The sequence below is a fragment of the Marmota monax genome, unplaced genomic scaffold, assembly GCF_021218885.2.
Source record: "Marmota monax isolate L192 unplaced genomic scaffold, Marmota_monax_Labrador192_F-V1.1 WCK01_AAM20220418_F8-fsc00133, whole genome shotgun sequence".
Taxonomy (NCBI): Eukaryota; Metazoa; Chordata; class Mammalia; order Rodentia; family Sciuridae; genus Marmota; species Marmota monax.
In genome coordinates, this window is record NW_026694821.1 from 3,230,106 (window position 1) to 3,250,643 (window position 20,538).

A 20,538-nucleotide genomic window follows, 5' to 3' on the forward strand; every position below is an offset into this window, starting at 1 on the left:
TATTCTATTCTATTCTGTGTTTGAGTGTATGTGTGTGTGAGGATATGTGTAAATGAATGTGTGTTTATGTATGAGTGTGAGTGTAGATGTGTGAGTGTGTTTGCGTGAGTTTGTACTTGTGTGTGTCCGAGCCTATGTGTGAGAATGTTAATATTTTTGTATATGAGGGCAAATGTGTATGTGTGTAGGGGTATGGATGTATATTTTGTGAGTATATATATATATGAGTGTATGTATGCGTGTGTATGTGTGAGTGTGTCTGGGTGTATGTGAGTGTATTTGTGCAAGTGTATTCGTGTGGGTATGTGAGTGGGTGTGAGTTGTGTGTTCCTGTGAGTGTGAATGTGTGTATAACTTTGCATGTGTTAATGTGTGTGAGCATGTGTGTGTTCTTTGTGTACATGCCTATATATGTGTGTGAATGTAAGAGCATGTAAGTTGTAAGCACGTCTGTGCAAGTATGCAATTGTTTAATAAGTGTGTATGAGTGTAAGTGTGCAAGCATGTTAGTGTGTATTTAAGTATGCAGTTTTGCAAGTGTGTGGGTGTAAGTGTATAAGTACAAATGTGTGAATGTAAACATGTATGCATGTAAGCATGTGAGTGAAAGCATTTATGTGTATGAACACATGTATGCAAGTGTGCGTGCTTGCCAATGTGCAACCATGGAAGTGTGTGTGAGCATACAAGTGTGCAAAAATGTAAGTGTATGTGTGTTCAAGCATGTTGGTGGCTTAGATACCAGCAACAATTACTATGACAGAAAACTATAAACTGTTTTTTGGTCTGCTTTCTGTATATTCTATTGCTTTCAATTTGGAACTAATCCTACTTGAAATTATAAATGTAAAAAATTGTAAATGAACTAAGAAATTTTTAAATTTTACTTCTGTCAGCTGGCTGGAAGGAAGACTTTAAGTATTGAGAGATTTGAACTGTTGACTTTAAAACTTTTTCATGGGGTATATGTGAAGTCTTATAGGTAGTAGTTTCTCATGTTTCCTTGTTTTTATTTGTTCTGAATAACATCTTGTATTTTACAGGTGTTAGTGGTTTGTATGACTTTGGTCCAGTTGGGTGTGCTTTGAAAAACAATATTATCCAGACCTGGAGACAACACTTTATCCAAGAGGAGCAGATTCTGGAGATTGACTGCACCATGCTCACCCCTGAGCCAGTTTTAAAGTAAGATTCTACTTTGAAGGGGGAAGTTTTTTAACATAAATATTTAAGTAACTTTCTCATTACAAAAACCACCCATGTTCATGTAGAAAATTTGTAAAATACTGAAACAAAGAATATGCTTACCGCTCCGGTAACCATGTTAATTATAACATCATTAGGTTTATCCTTTCACTTTTCTTTCTGTACATTCCTATGTATTTGAGTGTTAGCAGCACATTGGCTTTATCTTATAATGTAAGTGAACATTACTCATGTCACTAAATACTGGTCTGAAGTATTTTTAATGCAGCAGAGTGTTCCGTTTTTATGGATGAGCCATAATTTAGTGCCATATTGTCGGCATGTAAGGTGTTTGTGAATTTTCATGGCATTGAACATACTGATAGATAGATTTTTATGTCTGTCCTTGGTTATTTCCTTAGTGTAATTTCTTAGGAGTTCTGAGAAAAGGTTTGTATACATTTTCAATAAAATATAGTTTATATTAAAGTTTCAGTGCAGTCCTAACAAAATTATTGAAAGGGCAGGATTTCAGTTACTGTGAAAGAGAAATTTTTACCACTTTGTATCATTGCTATTCATTTAATGTTACATGGCAAAGAGGTAATTTTTTATTATCAAAATCTTTTAAGTTCTTTTAATTTCAGCCAATTATGGTAAGAGGAATACCTGATGATAGATCTTTAGATCATAATTGTTGGGAGTGTAGCTCAGTGGTGGAATGTTTGCCTAGTATGTCTTTTAACTACTTGTTCCACTAATAGGAACTGGGTAGTGATAATACCAGTGTCAGCACAGTTTTCAGTGGCAGAAAACTTACCTTAAGATTGTTCTATGCTATGCTATCATTAAGTAACTCTTGGTTAGTAAAACTTCGAATTGTTTTGGCCTTTGCTTAGATCACTAATAATAATGGCATATTATGTACTAATTGATCTTGAAACATAATATAGACTTTCTGGCAGTTTGTGCAAAAGTATGACCTAGTTAATATCTTTTTTCATAAGGGAAGGAAGAATTTGGGAGAGGATGAGAATAGATTTGAGGCAGAGTTTCTGTGACATACATTACTATTTCTCCTGGATACATTACTATCACTGATATGGGAGCTTCCAACTTTGAGATACACAAGTATGGGTAAACGTATTGTAGGGGTATTGTCCTTTGTTTTCAGTGCTGAGAATTGAATCCAGGTCCTGGTGCATGCTAGACTAGTGCTCTACCACTGAGCTATATACCCTCCATAACATTACATTTTTTGGGGGGGGGGAATGGTCAACAGGGACTAAACTCAGGGTCTTGCATATGATAAACACTCTACCACTTATGGGTGGTAGTCTTATATTGTTATTCTATTTATGTGTATTAATTTGTATGAAAATGACAAATTGGCTTGGCATTTGTTCCTTTAGGACCTCTGGCCATGTAGACAAATTTGCAGACTTCATGGTGAAAGATGTAAAGAACGGAGAATGTTTTCGGGCTGACCATCTGTTAAAAGGTCTGGTTTTTTTTTTTTTTTTATCTCTGTCAAACAGTACTAGTGTTCAAGATAAAGGGTTTAGGTTAAACTATTTTTCTCAAAAATTTTTCCATCAAATTTTTTTATTGGGGCATAAAAACTTAAAAAAGAGTAAAAGGAACAGATCTTAAGTATACAGAGCAAGTTTTAAAAAATTGTATGCAGATAATAGTTTTTCTAATTAGTAAATGAATCTAGATAATAGCTTGACTGTCCCCATAAAAACAGCTATAAGATTCATTTAAATTAAGAACATTATTCTTATATTTGTTTTTTAATTATTCAGCATTGAAACTCAAAATGCATTGTCCCTTTTACCCATTGATTGAAGTTCACATGTCAACACCTCTCTTACAGCTCATTTACAGAAATTGATGTCTGATAAAAAGTGTTCTGCTGAGAAGAAATCAGAGATGGAAAGTGTCTTGGCCCAGGTGAGAACTTTAGAGATGCTATCAGAAATACCTGGCTAGAAGCTGTCTTTCCTTCCGCATGTGATAACTATTGAATTCTACATTGTGCAAACCGTGGACACAGTCGTGAAGAAGCAGAATTTAACTCTGTCCCTAATAACATCTAGGTTTTTGTTTTCTTATCTTTTTGGCTTAAGCCTTTGTTTCAAGCAACACTGACAAGTCAGTGTAAGTAGACATTTAGTTTGTGTCTTCTCTAAAACATGTTTTTGGATTTAAAAGCTAAAAACCAGAAGAGTTACTGGTGATGAATAGTGTTCCGTGTTGGTGTTGCGATTTTGGGGCAGATAACTTCATGAGCACTCCCTTGTCAGCCACCTGATCTGCTTCAGGTTGGTGTCCCTGACTCTGTGCCATTCCTAGAACCTGATGAACAAGACTCCTGCTTTTCTGCCCTTTCCCCAGTTTGCCTGTGGACTTAAAGTATTATAATTATTTAATTTGATGAATTTTAGGGGTGGCAGAAAGACATAGAGATAATTTATTCTGACCTTTTACCAAGTGTAAGAGTTCATTCTATATCAGAAGTGGTCCCTAATCCTTTTTTTGGGTCACAGACCACTTTAAGAATATGATAAGGAAGCTGTTAGTGTATCTCAGTGATAGAGTGCTTGCTTAACATGCCCAAGACCCTGGGTTCAATCCCCAACACTAAAGGTAAAAACAAGTTTAAGGATAGGATGAAAACGGCATCATCATCTTCCTAGGAAGATACGTATAGCTGTTTGTATATGCTGCTCTTTATATCCTCCTCTTTTAGCTGTTCCACTTAAGCGAAGTATGTTGGTCCAAAACCATGTTTGATCATGTGGCTCACTTTTTAAATTTATTTGCTTCATTGGATGAAAAATACACAGCATTTCATTTATATCTATTTTCTTTACATTAATGTATCTGAAGCTAAATCTAGGATGTCCTTACATTTTGCCTTTTACTCTTGGAAGTTACTGGATAACGTTTCTACTATTGCCTTATTTTATTTTATTTATTTTTTTAAACATCCTGAGATATCTAGTTTTCCTACATAGAGAAATTCTCTTTAAATTGAAAACTTTCTTAATCTGGCTGATGAATCATCTGCCAATTTATTTCAGTTCTTGTGAAGTGTGTTTTATCCCTTGCTTGAAGCTCATTGCTCTAGTATTATTACTCATGATTTAGAAAATAATTTCTTATATTTTGATGCTGTTATGGTTACACATTCATTTTATTTACTCCTTTTCCAAAGGCATGGCCTCTGTTAGAAGAAAGGAAATATGCCTCACATTATTCCCAAGTTCTTCTATTTTCCATTCTGAATTTCAGAGTTGGATTTTTTGTGTATATGTCTTTGAGGGTCTTTGATCTTAGTTTCCTTAGTTTCCAAGTAAATTGTCAGAATAGAGAAACAGTTGATTTGATAAGTAATAGTTTGAACATTGAGTTTCTGTTTCCTGGTCTAGGAGAGCAGTCTGTCTCTTTTATGATTTGCTGTGGGTACATTTGTACACAGCTGTATAATACTCCATGAAAAACAATGGACCTATGGAAAATGGTATAGTACTTAAAAGTGTCCTCAGTAGCTCACTGTTGCTGAGCATAGAATATTGTTTGCTGCATTTATTCATGCCTGATACTCCTTTTCAGCCCTATGAAGCTTGTTTAAAGGCACTGTGTCTTTCTCTGTGATAGGAAAAGCTCTTCTTCTGTTATGTGTGTAGAACAGCATAGAATTAATTCTTGTTTATTTTTCTTTTCTTTCTTTTTTTTTTGGCAGTACTGGAGTTTGGACCCAGGGATGCTCTACCACCAAGCCACATCCCTAGCCACTTTTTAAAAACTTTTTGTGACAGTATCTCATTAAGTTTTGGAGGCTGTCCTCTAACTTGTGATCCTCTTGTTTAAGCCTCCCATGTTGTTGGAATCACAGGTCTATGCCACTGCACCTGGTTCTGTTTATTTTTCCTAATACACCTCTGAATGTTCTAGTTAGTGCTTTTTTTTAAAAAAAAAAAAAACAACAACAACATTGATGGACCTTTATTTTATTTATTTATTTATATATGGTACTGAGATTCAAACCCAGTGCCTCACACATACTAGGCAAGTGCTCTACTACTAAGCCACAACTCCAGTCCTAGATAAGTGTTTTTGCCTTAGTAAATACTAATTATTTAAATATCATCAAATATGAATTATTGTTCACATTTTCCTGGCTGCTTGCATTATTATAGTGATGTTAAACATATTTATCAGTTTCTGTAATAGAGGCTTGACCAGGTTTTTTTTTGTTTTTGTTTTTTTTAAGAACTTCTTTTTTAGTTGTAGATCGACACGGTACCTTTATTTTGTTTATTTTTTATGTGGTGCTGAGGATCCAATCCAGTACATCATACCTGTTAGGCAAGCACTGTACCACTGAGTCCCCGCCCCAGCCCTTGACCAGGTATTTGTGGCAAGATATTTAGTGATTTTATGTACTTCAAATGGTTATCACTTCTGTGAGCTTCGGCCATTGATGACCCTGGTCTAGATCCATTAATTGATTAAGAGGTTCCAAATTTTTTTTTTTTTGGTCATTCTGTTATTATTCTAGATGGCAGAAAATGGGAAAGCATTCTTATTCACTGTTTCTCTGAGATACCATTTGTGAAGAAAAGTGAGAACATGTGCTTGATCCATTTCCACATCTTATTTTAACCTGTTTATTGATTCCCTTGCATCTTTAAAAAATGCACAGTGAGTTCCTGCCTGCCTTCCCTCTTTTCCTTCCTTCCGTGTTATAGATTAAAATATTTGATCTTTTTCAGTCAATTGGTGTTATTATCTTTACTGATGGTTAAATTGTCCAGTCTTTGGCTATCGGGAGATGTCTGCTGAGTACTTTTGATGTGATCCTGTGGTGGTCTTTGATAACTCCCTTGCTTTTTAGTATGACAACTGTAGGCTCATCTTGTACATTTCCTGTCCCAGACTTGGAACAGGACTGGACCATTTCTCCAAGGGTCTCTGGTCCTTATTAGTGAACATGGTATTAGTTGTTGATTCTAGACCTTTTTGGTGAACTGAGCCAGGGAATTCTTATTTTTTAAAGGTAAAGTCATCATTAATTGATTTGAAACTTCTACTTAAAGATATTATGGTGTTTTATTTTATAAATTTTAAATCTCTATTTTCTTTACCCACACCAAAAATACCAGTTCTCTGCAACACAATTATTAATGTTTTATTCCCCACTGTGTACATCAACAGCCTCAGAGTAACAATAATAACACCAGCATCAACAATATGAATATTGAAAACAATATAAAAATTAATTTTATTCTTTCTTTTCAAAGATACACCAGAAGTATTCAGTCAGTCCTGCGGTCTAACATGGGTGTTTAAATTTACATGCTGTCATTCTGTGTCATTAGGTCACAAGCTAGATACCCAGTCTGTGTATTTTGTTTTCCTCTCAATTTTTAGGTTTTCATTTTTTTTAAATTTAAGTTTATTTTATAATTATACCAAATCTTTTTAGCGCCAAAGTTAAATTTTAAAAGCAAAGTATATTCAAGTAGATATAGTGTCTGTTTCTCTTCCCTCTATTTTATTCCCTTCTCTCCCTTTATCTTATTCCCTTCTTAACACATAGGTAAGCAGGTTTTAACTTAAAAAAATTTTGGGGGGGCTGGAGTTGTGGCTCACTGGTAGAACAGTTGCCTTGCATGCGTGAGGCACTGGGTTTGATTCTCAGCATCTCATACAAATAAATAAAAAAAGGTCCATCAACAACTAAAAAAAATTAAAAAAAAAATTTTAAGCCACATTTAAATAAAGACAGATATGTGTACACCCCCTTTTTAGGTAGATGATAGGATTCCACATATACTTTACCATGTTTTTTTCACATAACAATATATCCCCATTCTCATAGTAGAATATAGAGGTATTCCTTATTTCATTTTATAGCTGCATAGTTCTGCATTGTGTGTTTGTAGTTTATTTATATCACTAGTTCCCTGTTAGTGGACATTTGGGCTATTTCCTCTCTTTACCGTTACAGATAGTGTTGCACTGAATAGCTTTGTGCTTACATGTTTCATGTTTTTACTGTTGCATCTTTGGGATACATTCCTAGAAATGGAATTCCTGGATCAAATGGGAAATGCAAATGCAATTTATTGAAATTTATATCCAATAAATTTCTTTCTGTATCCTCAGAATCTTTTTCTTCCTGATTCTTTTTTCATTATGTCTTTTATTGAAAAGCAGTATGTATTATTGAATTCTCTGGGAAAGAGATGTTCCTTAAACTATTTGACTTTCTCTTTAAGTAGGAGGACCAGCTTACATTTGCGGTGTTTGTATCTTGAAGGTCACTCAGGTGACCTTTTTATCTCAGTGATCCAGCTTTCTGGGTAATGGCATGATTTTCTGAATGTTCCTTAGAAGTTGTGTGACAATAGAACCTAGAAGATTTAGTTTTTAAATTGTTCATTCAGTTGTGGAACGTGGTTAGTGCGAGCTGACTTTTTGTGGAGTGGAAATTGAGGGATACAAATAAAACTTCTTCTAATAGTCACCCTTTATTGTGTAGGCACTGTGTATCAGGCCCTGTGCTAAGTGTAACTTTGCATACTTTATTTAATCTTCATGATAACACTTCATAGTGGGGTAGATTCTGTTCTCTCCATTTTATGGGTAAGCAAATTGAGATTCAGAGAGATTAGGAAAAACTTGATCTTGAGTTACAGACCCGTGAATGGTAGAGTTGGAAGATAGTCCAGCTCTTTCTTACTCCGTAGCTTCAGTTCTCATGTCATGAGTTGATTGATTAAATTATTTTATTTTTATTAGGAGATTTTTAAAAAATTTTTTAAAGTATTCTTTTTTATTAGATGATTTGTCATTCATTTGAAATTCTTGAATTGGTGCTCGTACATCGCTTTGACATTGATTGTCTTTGAATATATAGAATGTGCAGTACACTGGAAAATCCAGAGGTGGATCAGGTGCAGCTTCTACCTCTAAGGAGCTTAATACCTAGTGTAAAAAAGGTATAAATACATAAGAAATGAGCTTCTTAAATTTGTTTAGAGTGGTAAAATACAAGCTTTAAACTTATTTATGTGATTTTAGATTCTTACCAACCAATAACTATTATAATGAAATAGGAGTTCTATCTGTGTGCCTTTCTTTTTTTCATTGTGAAATGGTGAAGGCATTAGTTTTAGGTCAGTCCCAGAAACGTCTCCATTTTTCTGCTGGTAAACGAAAAGTGTGTAAACTGTTTATGGTTTTAATGTGGATATCCTGAAGTTTAGGTAAATTCTTATGTTCTTGAATTTTGTGTGAGTCGTAGCAATGGATTGAAGAAGTTATAATACTTATGCCTTGTTTTCTTCGTCTTTTGCACTAATTATTGTCTTGATGTGTTCTTTAGCTTGATAACTATGGACAGCAAGAACTTGGAGATCTTTTTGTGAACTATAATGTAAAATCCCCCACTACTGGGAATGATCTGTCCCCACCAGTACCTTTTAATTTAATGTTCAAGACCTTCATTGGACCTGGAGGAAACATGCCTGGGTACGTATCACAGTTTATTTGTGTAACCAAGTTATTAAAATGGCTTGTAATAAAGGTAAATGTCAATGCTGGGAAGGAAAAAATTTGAAGTTATATATAGAAAGTGCAGATGAATATACTAAAGAGAAAAAATGACTGCCATATTCTTAAGTTTTATTTTTTATAATTCTTAATATAATCACTTTCCTGTTTTTAAAACTATAAACATAACAGAGTGTGATCTGTTAGTTATAGTTGTATAGGGGAAGGGCAAAGAATGATTGCTGAAGTGTGCTTTAGCACAGCTGTCCAGTAGAACTTTCTGCAGCGATGGAGATGTTCTAGGTATGTTAGTCACTAGCCATGTATGATTGTTGAGAACTTGAATTGAGACTTGTGCTACTGAGTAATTGAATTTTAAATTTATTTTAATTTGATTGATAGGTATTGGGGATTGAACCCAGGGGTGGTTTATTACTAAGCCACATCCCCAGCCTTTTCTTTGAGATGAGGGTCTCACTCAGTTGCTTAGGGTCTTGCCAAGTTGCCAGAGCTGGCCTTAAACTTGGGATCCTGCCTCAGCCTTCAGAGTTACTGGGATTACAGGTGTGTGCCATCACTCCTAATGCTTTTTAATTAAATTTAAATAGGTCTGTTAATGATGTCCTATCATTGAACAGCATAGATATGGCCTATTGATCTGAAAGTAGAAGTTTTTCACAGACTAAACAAATCTGGATAGTTTATAAAGGGATCTGGAATTGGAAGCTTTTTCTCCAGATTTCCAGTCCACTGTTAATAAACACAGCCAATGTTTCATTTCGTAGGGTCAGATATTTTTTCTGTGGATTTGTTTTAGAGTAAAAATAAGTTTTAATTTAATTTTAATTAATTGTGACAAAATGTTCACAGCTTATTCTTTTATAAGATAATAGGATGAGCCAAGCATGGTGGCACATGCCTATAATCTCAGACACTCAGGAGGCTGAGGTTAGAAGATCGAAAGTTTGAGGCCAGACTTAGGCAGTTAAGCAACTTATTTTTAGACCCCATCTCAAAATAAAGGGATGGGGATGTAGCTCAGTAGTAAAATGCCCTTGGGTTCAATCCCTAGTACCAAAAAAAGGGAAAAGATGCCAGGTTGATGTGGGATATTTTGTAGAAAGAAGCCAATGGTAAACTTTGCATTTTGATAGTACATAGAGATTTTATAAAATGATGTGTATTCTCTGACCCAGACATTTCGCTCCTGGGAATTCCTAAGGAAATAATTCAAAAGGAAAGGAAACTATGCTTATAAAGAATATATAAAGTGAAAGTATATATAATCTACTTATCCATTAATTTGAGAATGGTTAAGAATTATAATAAAGTAGATCATTTTAATATAATACTTTGCCACTGTTAAATGTAAGATTTTTTTTACAATTATTTAGAAAATAAATAAAAGAAGTAACACATAATTTTATTCACATCATGTATTAATACACACATAAACTGTAGTTAATACTTGGATGAAATCTGTAAAGAACCACAAGAATGAAAGAGTGGTCATGTACATGAAGAGAGGGTGAAATTTTAGATGTCTTTTTTCCTTGGTCTTGAAGTTGTTTTAATAACACTTATTTGGAAGTAGGCCATTGAGAACACTTTCCTAAAGGGGGTTTTGCATAGAGTATCTTCTGTGAAATTGAGGTGAGGGCAATAATGATAGCATTTTTTTTTAACCGTTTATTTAAAATATGAAGAAATAAATGAAGCCTTTGGCTGAAAACAGAAAATACTGCAGAGGATAAAATAGTATGGGAATCCTTGAAAATGTCCTGGCTTGGTGGGATGATGGATGTGTTTAGCAAACTCTAATGTTAAGCCTTAGCCCATACTGACTTCTTTTTTGATCCCACAGTTATGTTTCATTTTGTGGATTAACAGAGGTTTTATTTTTGGAGGGAACCAAAATTATCCTAATCTATACTTCTATGCAAATGTTTGCTCAAGAGGACATCATCAGAGGTTTTAGGGGCACTGTGAAAGAGCGGGTATTTTGACAACTGGAGTAATCCAATAAAATGACAGTGCTGCAGTGGTCTTGCCATACCAGTTACTTAATCTATTTTCTGATACTTCTATGAGAATATTTGCTACAGAGGAAGATATCTGTTTCTAAAACTTTGTCTTAGGGCCTGTACAGTTTTGTTGTGAAATGGTTTATTTGAGAATTTTGAGATTTATATATAAAATTTCATGTTTGTTATAAAATATTATTTTTTTCTTGATAACAGACTGATCCACTTAACTTTTTAGGTATTTGAGGCCAGAAACTGCACAGGGGATTTTCCTGAATTTCAAGCGACTTTTGGAATTCAACCAAGGAAAGTTGCCTTTTGCTGCTGCCCAGATTGGAAACTCTTTTAGAAATGAGATCTCCCCTCGATCCGGACTCATCAGAGTCAGGTACTGCCCTTGACATTGAGTTAGAAGTGAAAGATCGCCATTTTGAAACTATTCTGTGTTAGTACCAATTACGGATTTATTTTTGTCTTCTCTGTGTTCTTTATATTTTGTAATCTCCAAGTGTAATACCTGGGATAATTGGCGGTTTTGAATAATGGAAGTATGTTTGAATGGAAAGGTAAGAGGTGGGAAGTAGCTTAAACTTCTTCCTTGCTCCAAGATCATCTTTTTTCCATGTTCATCATATGTTTTGAGGATGTTAAGCTCTTGATTTTCTGAACCAATTGCAGTTTGGGCAGTGTTGCTTTTTGTGGGGGCAGATGGTGTGGAGTTATGACAAGAGGGTCACTGTAGTCCAGTGCAGACAGCTTTGCTGGAGAGTGTTTCAGTAATCAGTTGGTATTATGGATACAACCTCTAGATATTTGGGGAAGCCTTTAACAAACTTACCCACTTGCCTCTGTTCTAAAAATGTGCTTTTGTCCGTTATATCCAGGGATATGTGGGAAGGCATATAGGCACTGTTCACTTCTACTGTTTAGAAATGTATTTTGACTTAGTTGTTTATGACTTGAGCTTTTAGTGATTTCTATACATTTTCTTCCTGATGTCATCTCTTAGAGTGACTCATTCTATAAAAAAATAGGTTGGAATAGTCATACTGAACTTTTTTAGGCACTGAAACTATTCTCCTAGTCCCAAGGCACCACCCTTTCCTCTCTTCTTACTTGCTGTAATTATAGACATAGCCATAGCCTGTCCCAGCCACTGACTGCAGATCAAAGTACCCAAGGCACCTGCCTGATCTTGTTAGTCCCACGGTGCCGTCTGTGAGGAAATACCTCTACCTGTTAACCAAACTGTCTTCAGAGCTGTAGTCCCTTCAGACTTGTGGGTTAGAAATGAGAGATGTCATGGAGGATGTATGTACAACCTAAAGAAAGGGGTGGGAAGGGCCCCTTTTAGGTTTTCATGTAGAAAGAGAGGTAATCAGAAATTTAAGGTATTATGAAAATGAAAAATGTGTGAGATTTGAGTCTGTTATTTCCCAAGGTCTGGGGTTTTTTTGTTTTTCTTTTTGTCTTTTGGTTTCTCCTGTTCCAATGGTACCCTGACACGTGCACTTCCCCAGTACTTATACTGACCTTGTCTAAATCTAGTGTTTGGGAGAAGAGTCTGGGGCCTATAGAGTGGGAAAACTAGCTCAGAATTGTGTGATCACAGGGGTTAGTGGGAAATGACTAGTGGCTCATTTCCACTTCAAAGTGTCCTGCCTGGTTTTGACTAGTTTGGTTATGCACATCATCAACATCCCCCGTGGGAGCACCAGGATTGGTTTGTTCAGTGTTAAGATTTCTTCTTGATCAGAGTTATCAGGTGATGAGTCTTTCTGTAGCGGTAATTACTTTTTTTTTAAATAATTATTTTTTAAAAAAAAATACTAACTCTTTCAGAAGTATCAGGTTGCTCATCTGAAGCTTTTTAAAATTTTTTGTGTTTGGTTAGTTCTGTCTTCCTGGCTTCTGTATACAGTCTCTAACTCATGGATAAGAGACAGAGTTGGTCAAATAAATGTTGCCTCCCGTCTGTGAACTAAGGTTGCCTTTTTTTTCCCAAGATAAATAAGGTGACGTTTTTATATGTACACTGAACTGATTCCCACAGATAGGCTAATTAAAGTCTCTCTCAGGAGACTGGAATACTTCTCACAAGAATAGTTACCTTTATTTTTGTTGTTTTGGCAGTAAGAATACTCAAGATCTGCTTTCTTAGCAAATTTTAAGCATTCAAATTAGAAATCCATTGGATTAGACAAAGGGAAACAAAGGGAAGGGAAGTGGGAGGGGAATAGGAAAGACAGAATTAATTGGTCATAACTTTCCTAGCCCTATATTTGCATATACAATCAGGGTAACTCCACATCATGTGTAACCACAAGAGTGGTTTATTCTTTGTGTATGTGTATATATATATATATATATATATATATATATATATATATATATATATGTATATTCTGCCAATATACACTCTACTGTTATGTATAACTAAAAAGAACAAATTTAAAAAAATTTTTAAGCCTTTATTCCCAAACTGAAATTCTAGATAGACGTCCTAAATATGCCATTTTCATAGCACCGTTTTTGCAGCACCTGTTTTGAGGATTCTGAGTAGGGCCTTTAATTTATCTGCCCCACATGAGGATGTGCAGTTCCTGTCAGCCCAGGTACAAACTGTGCAGACAAACACCACATTTGTCCCTCACATTGCTTTGTGCACAGATGTTTGATAGTTGTTCAAAGATGATTAAGACATAGGTGCTACAGGACTAAATAAGGGGTACCATTAAAAAATAAAATTCAAAAAATAAAGCTCTTTTGCAGTGCATTTCGTGTGTTTTTAGGACCCATTTAAGAATTTTATATTGCTTCTAAAACATCTGAAGTAGTCTTGAAAGTACACCAGTAAATGTGATTTGTTGTTTTTAAAAGAAGAGAGGTTTGATTTTGCCTCATACAATTACCTCCCAGCACCTCATCTCCCCCTGCAATAGCTATTAAATTGCCATTCAGAAAAATCTTTTTGAGAAGCCATTACTTTGTGCATATTTATTTCATCGTTATGCATTGAGCTTGATGTTGTCTTGTTCAATTTTTGTCTGCTGTCCTTTGCCATGAATAACACTTTATTTAAGAAGCTCTTACTCTAAAGAAACCATCTGCATAGTGCCATTATCATGTATAGAGCAGTTAAAAGAAAAAAAGAAACCAAACTGCTATAAAAGCTAAAGAACCATTTCAGTCCACTTTTAATTTCCCGTTCTTTGAAAAGTCAATATTGGTTGCTTCATTTAGAGTGTATTTATAAAGACTTACTGATGCTTTAAGAAAAAACATTTTATTTGGATGTCACTACTCGATATCTCAACGTATGTCTGCATGTGTGTGTGTGTATGTTGGGGGAGATATTAAGAATCAAACCCTGGACCTCTAAACTACTAGGCAAACACTCTACCACTGAGCTACATCCCTAAGTCTTTTTATCTTTTTTTTCAAGACAGGGTCTTTCTTTAGTACCCCAGGCTGGTCTCAATCTTGAGCTCCTGCCTCAGTCTCCAGAATAGCTAGGGTTATAGGCATATACCACCATGGCCAGTTGTAAATTTAAAATTTGTTATTAATCTGCCTTTTAAAAATTGTTTTCAGTTAAAACTAACCCCATCTTTTTGGATTTGGTTAGGTGGAAGAAATCATTATTTGAGAGAAGTTTATGGTTATTTAAAATAGTGAATTAAAAAGTTTAATTTTATTATTAATATTGCTTTTATTTTCAGTGTTAAGGATTAGATCCAGGACCTTGTGCATTCTGAGTACATGCTCTATCACTGAACTACACCCCTAGGCCAGTTTTTAATGCTTTTAAAAATAACCAGGCTGGGGATGTTGCTCAGTGGTAAAGCATTTGCCTAGCATCTGTGAGTCCCTGGGATTGATCCTTAGTTACTTCAAAACAAACAAGCAAACACAATTATGTAGACAAACCCAATCAAAACATTTTTTTGTTCCTTCCCTTAAGAAACCATTTTTTTTTTTTTTTTTTTTTAATTTTAGTAATAAGCTATTCCTAGAGTCAGGGCCTTTATCAGTATAGAATGCATTTGAAAATAGGGGCCTTGTTTAGTGTTTTTTAGTTAAGCATGCAGATTTTATCCCTTATATTTTTGTTTTCAGAGAATTCACAATGGCAGAAATTGAGCACTTTGTAGATCCCAGTGAGAAAGACCATCCCAAGTTCCAGAATGTAGCAGATCTTTACCTTTGTTTGTATTCAGCAAAAGCCCAGGTCAGCGGACAGTCTGCTCGGAAAATGCGCCTAGGAGATGCTGTTGAACAGGTAAGATGCAGGAGTAATTCAGATATTGCCAGTACAGGGTTTGCAGGGCTTACCAAGTTCTTTTTGTACTGGCTGATAAAATATTTTATTTTAGCAGTCATATTTTTATACAGTCATTCATTTTATATTTTGTTTGTTTGCAGTGCTGGGGATCAAACCTAGGGTATTGTGCATGCTAGGCAAGTGCTCAGCCACTGAGCCTTGCTCCAGTCCCTACACAGTATTTGTTTTTATATAGAATTCTTATACAGTATTATCACATTGAGGGAAAAATCACCCGAATATCCCAGTTTCTGGATTGTGGGGCTAAACACACACAAAAAAAGTTTAGCAGAGTGATATTGGGAAATTGAGCTTTGTTTAAATTGTGCCTCACTGGTCCACTTTTAACATTCTGTGTAACTGCGAGGGAGACAGATTTTGGTTCAGGAAAGCAAGGCTGCTGGATTCTAAGCTCTTCTGCATTACCCATATCAGTTGGTGATAAGGCCTTGGAGGTAGCAGAATTTCTCTAAATATTCTCCAGGAGATAAGAGGGGGTGAAAAAACAGTAGCTGCTTCCTGGACGACTTGCCTTCAGACCATTGAGCTTCCTGGCCCTGAAAACGTTAAAGTTGAGGCTGGATGATAACTTGCTACCCATTTTGCAGAGAGAATCTCTACAGTGGTGAGAGATGGGGCTAGATGATTTCTAAGATTCTTCCAGTATTAAAATCATAAGATTACATGTATTGAATGGGGTTTGCAGATTTCAATGGGTAGGAATACATTAAAATCCCTTTAACATGCATTATTAATTTTGTGTATCTTTTTTCTTTCCTTCCTCCATGCTTACTTGCTTATTTATTTAGGGTGTAATTAACAACTCAGTATTAGGCTACTTCATTGGCCGCATCTACCTCTACCTCACAAAGGTTGGAGTATCTCCAGATAAACTTCGCTTCCGGCAGCACATGGAGAACGAAATGGCCCATTATGCCTGTGACTGTTGGGATGCGGAATCTAAAACGTCCTATGTAAGTAGAATGGAATGTTTTTTACTCTGGTTTCCACATTGTTAACTTAAAAAATCTGTTATCACAGTTGTGCTTTGTGGACTTAAAGTCGTAATGGAACAAAGAAAAGAGATCTTTTCCTGAACAAAACAGCAAAAGTAGTCTTATGAGGAGCGGGCTGTTCTGTGTCACAGGAGGAGCTGCTTGGAGACACAGATAGCTTCTTCAGACAGATAGAAAAGATTGATGGTGATGGGGCAGTGCTGGTGTGTGTGTGTTTGGTGCTGTCCAGTGTTATTGGTGACCTCTCTGAGTGAAGCTAAGATGGGGTGGCTTCCTGATGTCAGGAATCCCAACAACTGTTAGAAATGCTGGTAGGGTGATTAAAGAAAGTTGTAGTACTCTTAGATTAGAGAGCTGTTTGGTAGTTTGAGGAGATATACTAGTAGATTCTCATCTCATTTAAGAACTGCCTTTTCTCTAAAAATTCCGACAAGATGTCTAGGTTACCTCTGCATTGTACCCTCCCATGCTTCTGTATGTGAACATTAGTACTAAACTTAGGAATGAAAGGCATTTGAATATAGAAGATTCTTTCTGTGTTATTGGCAGTGGTAATAAGCTGATATCCAAAACAAGGACCCTGAGAATCTTTTGTCACATCCCTTATTGGATGTTCTTGAGTTCTTCTCTAGAGAGAGGTGGCTTTAGCCTGGGATCATTGGGTTAACCCAGAGTCATGGGTTTTAATTTGTAAACTGGCTTTTTTTTTTTTTTAATGGATTCCTTTTTTTTTTTAATTAAAAGTAAAAATAGTCATGTTAAAGTATGATTTCTTTTTACAAGGAAAAAATAATTCTGAAGACTTATACATTGCATGCTTGTTCCCCAAAGGGCTTTGTGTCTCTTCTGTATATTTATAAATTTTTCTATGAAGGCAAACATTTTCTGTGAAGGATCAAGTAGTTAATATTTTTGGTTTGTGGGCCCTGTATGGTCTCTGTTGCATATCTTCTTGTTGTTTTGCAACCTTAGAAATGGTAAATGCCATAAGCTACCGGGCCTTGGTGTGTCTGAGTTAGATTTTTTTTCCTCCTTCTTTTTTTTTTTTAAATATTTATTTTTTTTAGTTTTCGGCGGACACAACATCTTTGTATGTGGGGCTGAGGATCGAACCTGGGCCGCACACATGCCAGGCGAGCGCGCTACCACTTGAGCTACATCCCCTCCTCCTCCTTTTTTTGCAGTACTGGGGATTGAACCCAGTGGTACTCTGCCTCTGTGCTACATCCCCAATCTTTTCTGTGTTGAGACAGGGTCTCAAGTTTTGCTAAGGCTGACCTCAAACTTGCAATCTTCCTGCCTCAGCCTCCCAAGTAGCTGGAGTTTAGGCATGTGCCTGCACCTGACTTCTAGATTATAAACACATTTGCATTTATAAGTGCGTAATAATATGCATATCTCTTATAGTGGCTGTTATTGATGTTGTTTTAAATATATTCTTTTTCCATTGTGGAATTAGGAAAGAATATAATCAGCTAGGTTTTTCTTATCTAATTTTTTTTAGCAAGCTTGCTTGACATATGCCAAAATTTTATGTAGTATCTCAGGAGTATAAGTATCATTAATTTCTTTAATTTTTTTTATTTTCTGGGATTTCTTTTTATTTTCAGATTAAACAACAACAAAAAAATTTTTCCTTTTGTACAAGAGAAGATCATTTTTGTGAGGCTAGTAGGTACTTTGTCCAGAGAGAATAGTGGGTTTTGCCCAACTCATTTTGATACTGATTACAAATTTGAACCAGTTCTACATGTTTTGTCTATGCTTACATTTAATTTTGGTAATTAACTCCTAGAATGTATTAGTTTAGCCCATTGTTGAGATAGGGCAATGTAAATCTCTCTGGAAAATAAAGACTACTTTGTGTACAATATTAGTTATACTTTCTAGATTTGTTAGCTCTGTGAATTGTAAAACTATTCCTGTTTCAAAAATTTATAAAATCAAATTGGAAATTCTATGATTGAATATCCTACAATATTTGAAAAGGGCTTATACTGTGCATGCATTTGTGAACAAACTCAATGTAAGCAATAAATGTTTTTTATCAATTCTGTTGTCTTAGGGCTGGATTGAGATTGTTGGATGTGCTGATCGTTCCTGTTATGACCTCTCCTGTCATGCACGAGCCACCAAAGTCCCTCTAGTTGCTGAAAAACCTCTAAAAGAACCCATATCCTTTCTGGTCACTGCATACTCAGGCTTAAGTGCAAACATCTTGTCAATATATAAGTTCCAGTCTGTACTTCATTCTGTGGGTGAATGGAGAAGTTTTGGAGTTATGGTAGTATTATGGTTTGGATCTGGAGTGTCCCCCAAAGGCTCATGTGTTGAAGGCAGTGCAGTAATATCATATCCAGAGGTAAGGCTTTTAGGAAATGATTGGATTATGAGGACTCTGGCCTCATTAGTGGGTTAACCTATTTGATAGGATAATAATTTTAATGAACTCCTGGGAGGAGGTAGAAACTGTAGGCAGTGGGCATGGTTGGTGGAAGTATGTCATGCTTTTGGGGACTATATTTTATTACTGGCCTCTTCTTCACTCTCAGAGCAATGGATCGAGTCCATGGACGATAGAATGAAACCTCTGAAACTGTGGACCACGATGAACTGCTCCTTTAAATTGTTTATGTCAGGTGATTTGGTCACAGCAATGAAAAGATGACTAACGTTTGTTTAAACCTGTTAGTTATATTGCCCTCATTGCTTCTTTCCTATTTTCTATACTTATGGTCTGATACGGAAAGTCAGTATTTGACCTTTAGAAGAAGCACATTCAGAAAAATGCTCTGAACATCTTTCAGAGTGTTGACCCATTTTCTGTTTTGTTTGAGGTTACATTTTTCCATACCTAAACTTGTGGACCCCTACATAGAGTGCATCTGGTAAATAATTGTTCTGTGAAAAGATGATTGCCATTTTATGGTAAATAAAATAATTTAGCTTACATTGTTCGTGTATTAGCAAAATAGAAGTTTTCTTTCTTCCTTTGTGTCTTTCTTTTGTATTCAGGATTGAACTCAGTGGTGTTCTACTTCTGAGCTATGTCCCCAGCCCTTTTTGTTTTATTTTGACAGGGGGTCTTGCTAAGCTGCTGAGGCTAGTCTTGAACTTGTGATTTTCCTTCCTTAGCCTCCCAAATTGCTGGAATTACAGTCGTGTGCCACTGTACCTTGCTGTAAGTTTTCTTATCAGAGGCTGAGGATGTGATCTGTGAACTGGTTTCTTAGGGTAGGCCAGTGACGGGAAATAGACCTTGTTGTATTTGGCATTTTAGAAATGAATTAATTGTTACCCAAAGTTTTTGTGTTATGGATTAAATTATATTGCCAATTAGGTATAATATTCCTTTTATCTCAGTGTAATTGAAAAATTCTCTATTGGTGGTGTTTACTTATTTTTAAGTGAAGTTTGTTGAAGTGATTTTGGGGATAGTTGTTTCATTTTGCACTTAAAATCAACCTACATAGGATCTATACTAGAGAACTGGTGATGTTTTAAGTTAATGACTGACTTCAAGATCATTTTCCATAGTACTGAGGCAGTGTTTTTTGTGATCCTTGACTACTCCATACAAAACAGTTAATGTTGTTCAGTTTGAACCCAATAAGGGAGCAGTTGGTAAAGCGTACAAAAAAGATGCAAAGCTGGTGATGGAGTACCTCGCCATCTGTGATGAATGTTACATTACAGAAATGGAGACACTACTGAATGAGAAAGGGTAAGATTTAAGATGTTCACTTTTCACTGGGCTCCAGTCATATGTCCTCTCTGCCTGGTTCTGAAAATTAGGGTGATATTAGTTTCACAAGAAATGTTTTGCATGTAAGTGCTGCTTGTGGCTTCATTTAAAGAACTGCCTTTGCTAGGATTTTGGCATTATGGCCTGGTAATGATTTGAAATAGATGGTAAAGATCTTTTTCTTTTCTAAAGATTTTCTTAGAGAAAGAGACTTGTCCAAAGTAGTTTCTAAGGAAGGAGTAGAAGTTATAGCTCCTGTCTCAAAAGTAACTGTTCTGTTTTTGGAGAGCTGGAGTTCTTTCTGTGAATTGTTTTAGGCATAAAAATAAAAACAGTAGTGAAGAGTCTTAAGGAATACAGTAAAATCCAACACTAAACAGTGTAAAATTTCCAGTGTCTGGCAAGTAATAAAGTTATACACCCAAGAAAGCAGGAAAATATGACTCAATGACGAGGAAAAGTCAGTTAAAACATGCAGAAATAACACACATGCTATGATAAATATATAAGGATTTAAAAATAGTTATTGTAAGTACATTTCATGATATAAAGGACATAAAGGGAAACATGAATGTAGTAAATGAGAAGTGAAAATATATGTTAAAAAGAACCAAATGGAGCACCAACAGGTAATATCTCAAATGAAAATTGTGCTGGACAGAATTAACAGTAGAT

General features: G+C 35.5%; 1 protein-coding gene across 1 annotated transcript in view; it reads left to right on the forward strand.

Moving 5' to 3' along the window:
* Gars1 (glycyl-tRNA synthetase 1) overlaps positions 1 to 20,538 on the forward strand; it is a 41,012-nt gene that overhangs the window by 10,901 nt on the left and 9,573 nt on the right. Inside the window, exons 4-12 of the mRNA XM_058573146.1 lie at positions 1,044 to 1,185; positions 2,598 to 2,686; positions 3,065 to 3,141; positions 8,588 to 8,733; positions 11,017 to 11,166; positions 14,898 to 15,060; positions 15,912 to 16,076; positions 18,184 to 18,296; positions 19,702 to 19,842. Of these exons, the coding sequence (XP_058429129.1) occupies positions 1,044 to 1,185; positions 2,598 to 2,686; positions 3,065 to 3,141; positions 8,588 to 8,733; positions 11,017 to 11,166; positions 14,898 to 15,060; positions 15,912 to 16,076; positions 18,184 to 18,296; positions 19,702 to 19,842 (1,186 nt within the window). The remainder of the gene's footprint in view (positions 1 to 1,043; positions 1,186 to 2,597; positions 2,687 to 3,064; positions 3,142 to 8,587; positions 8,734 to 11,016; positions 11,167 to 14,897; positions 15,061 to 15,911; positions 16,077 to 18,183; positions 18,297 to 19,701; positions 19,843 to 20,538) is intronic.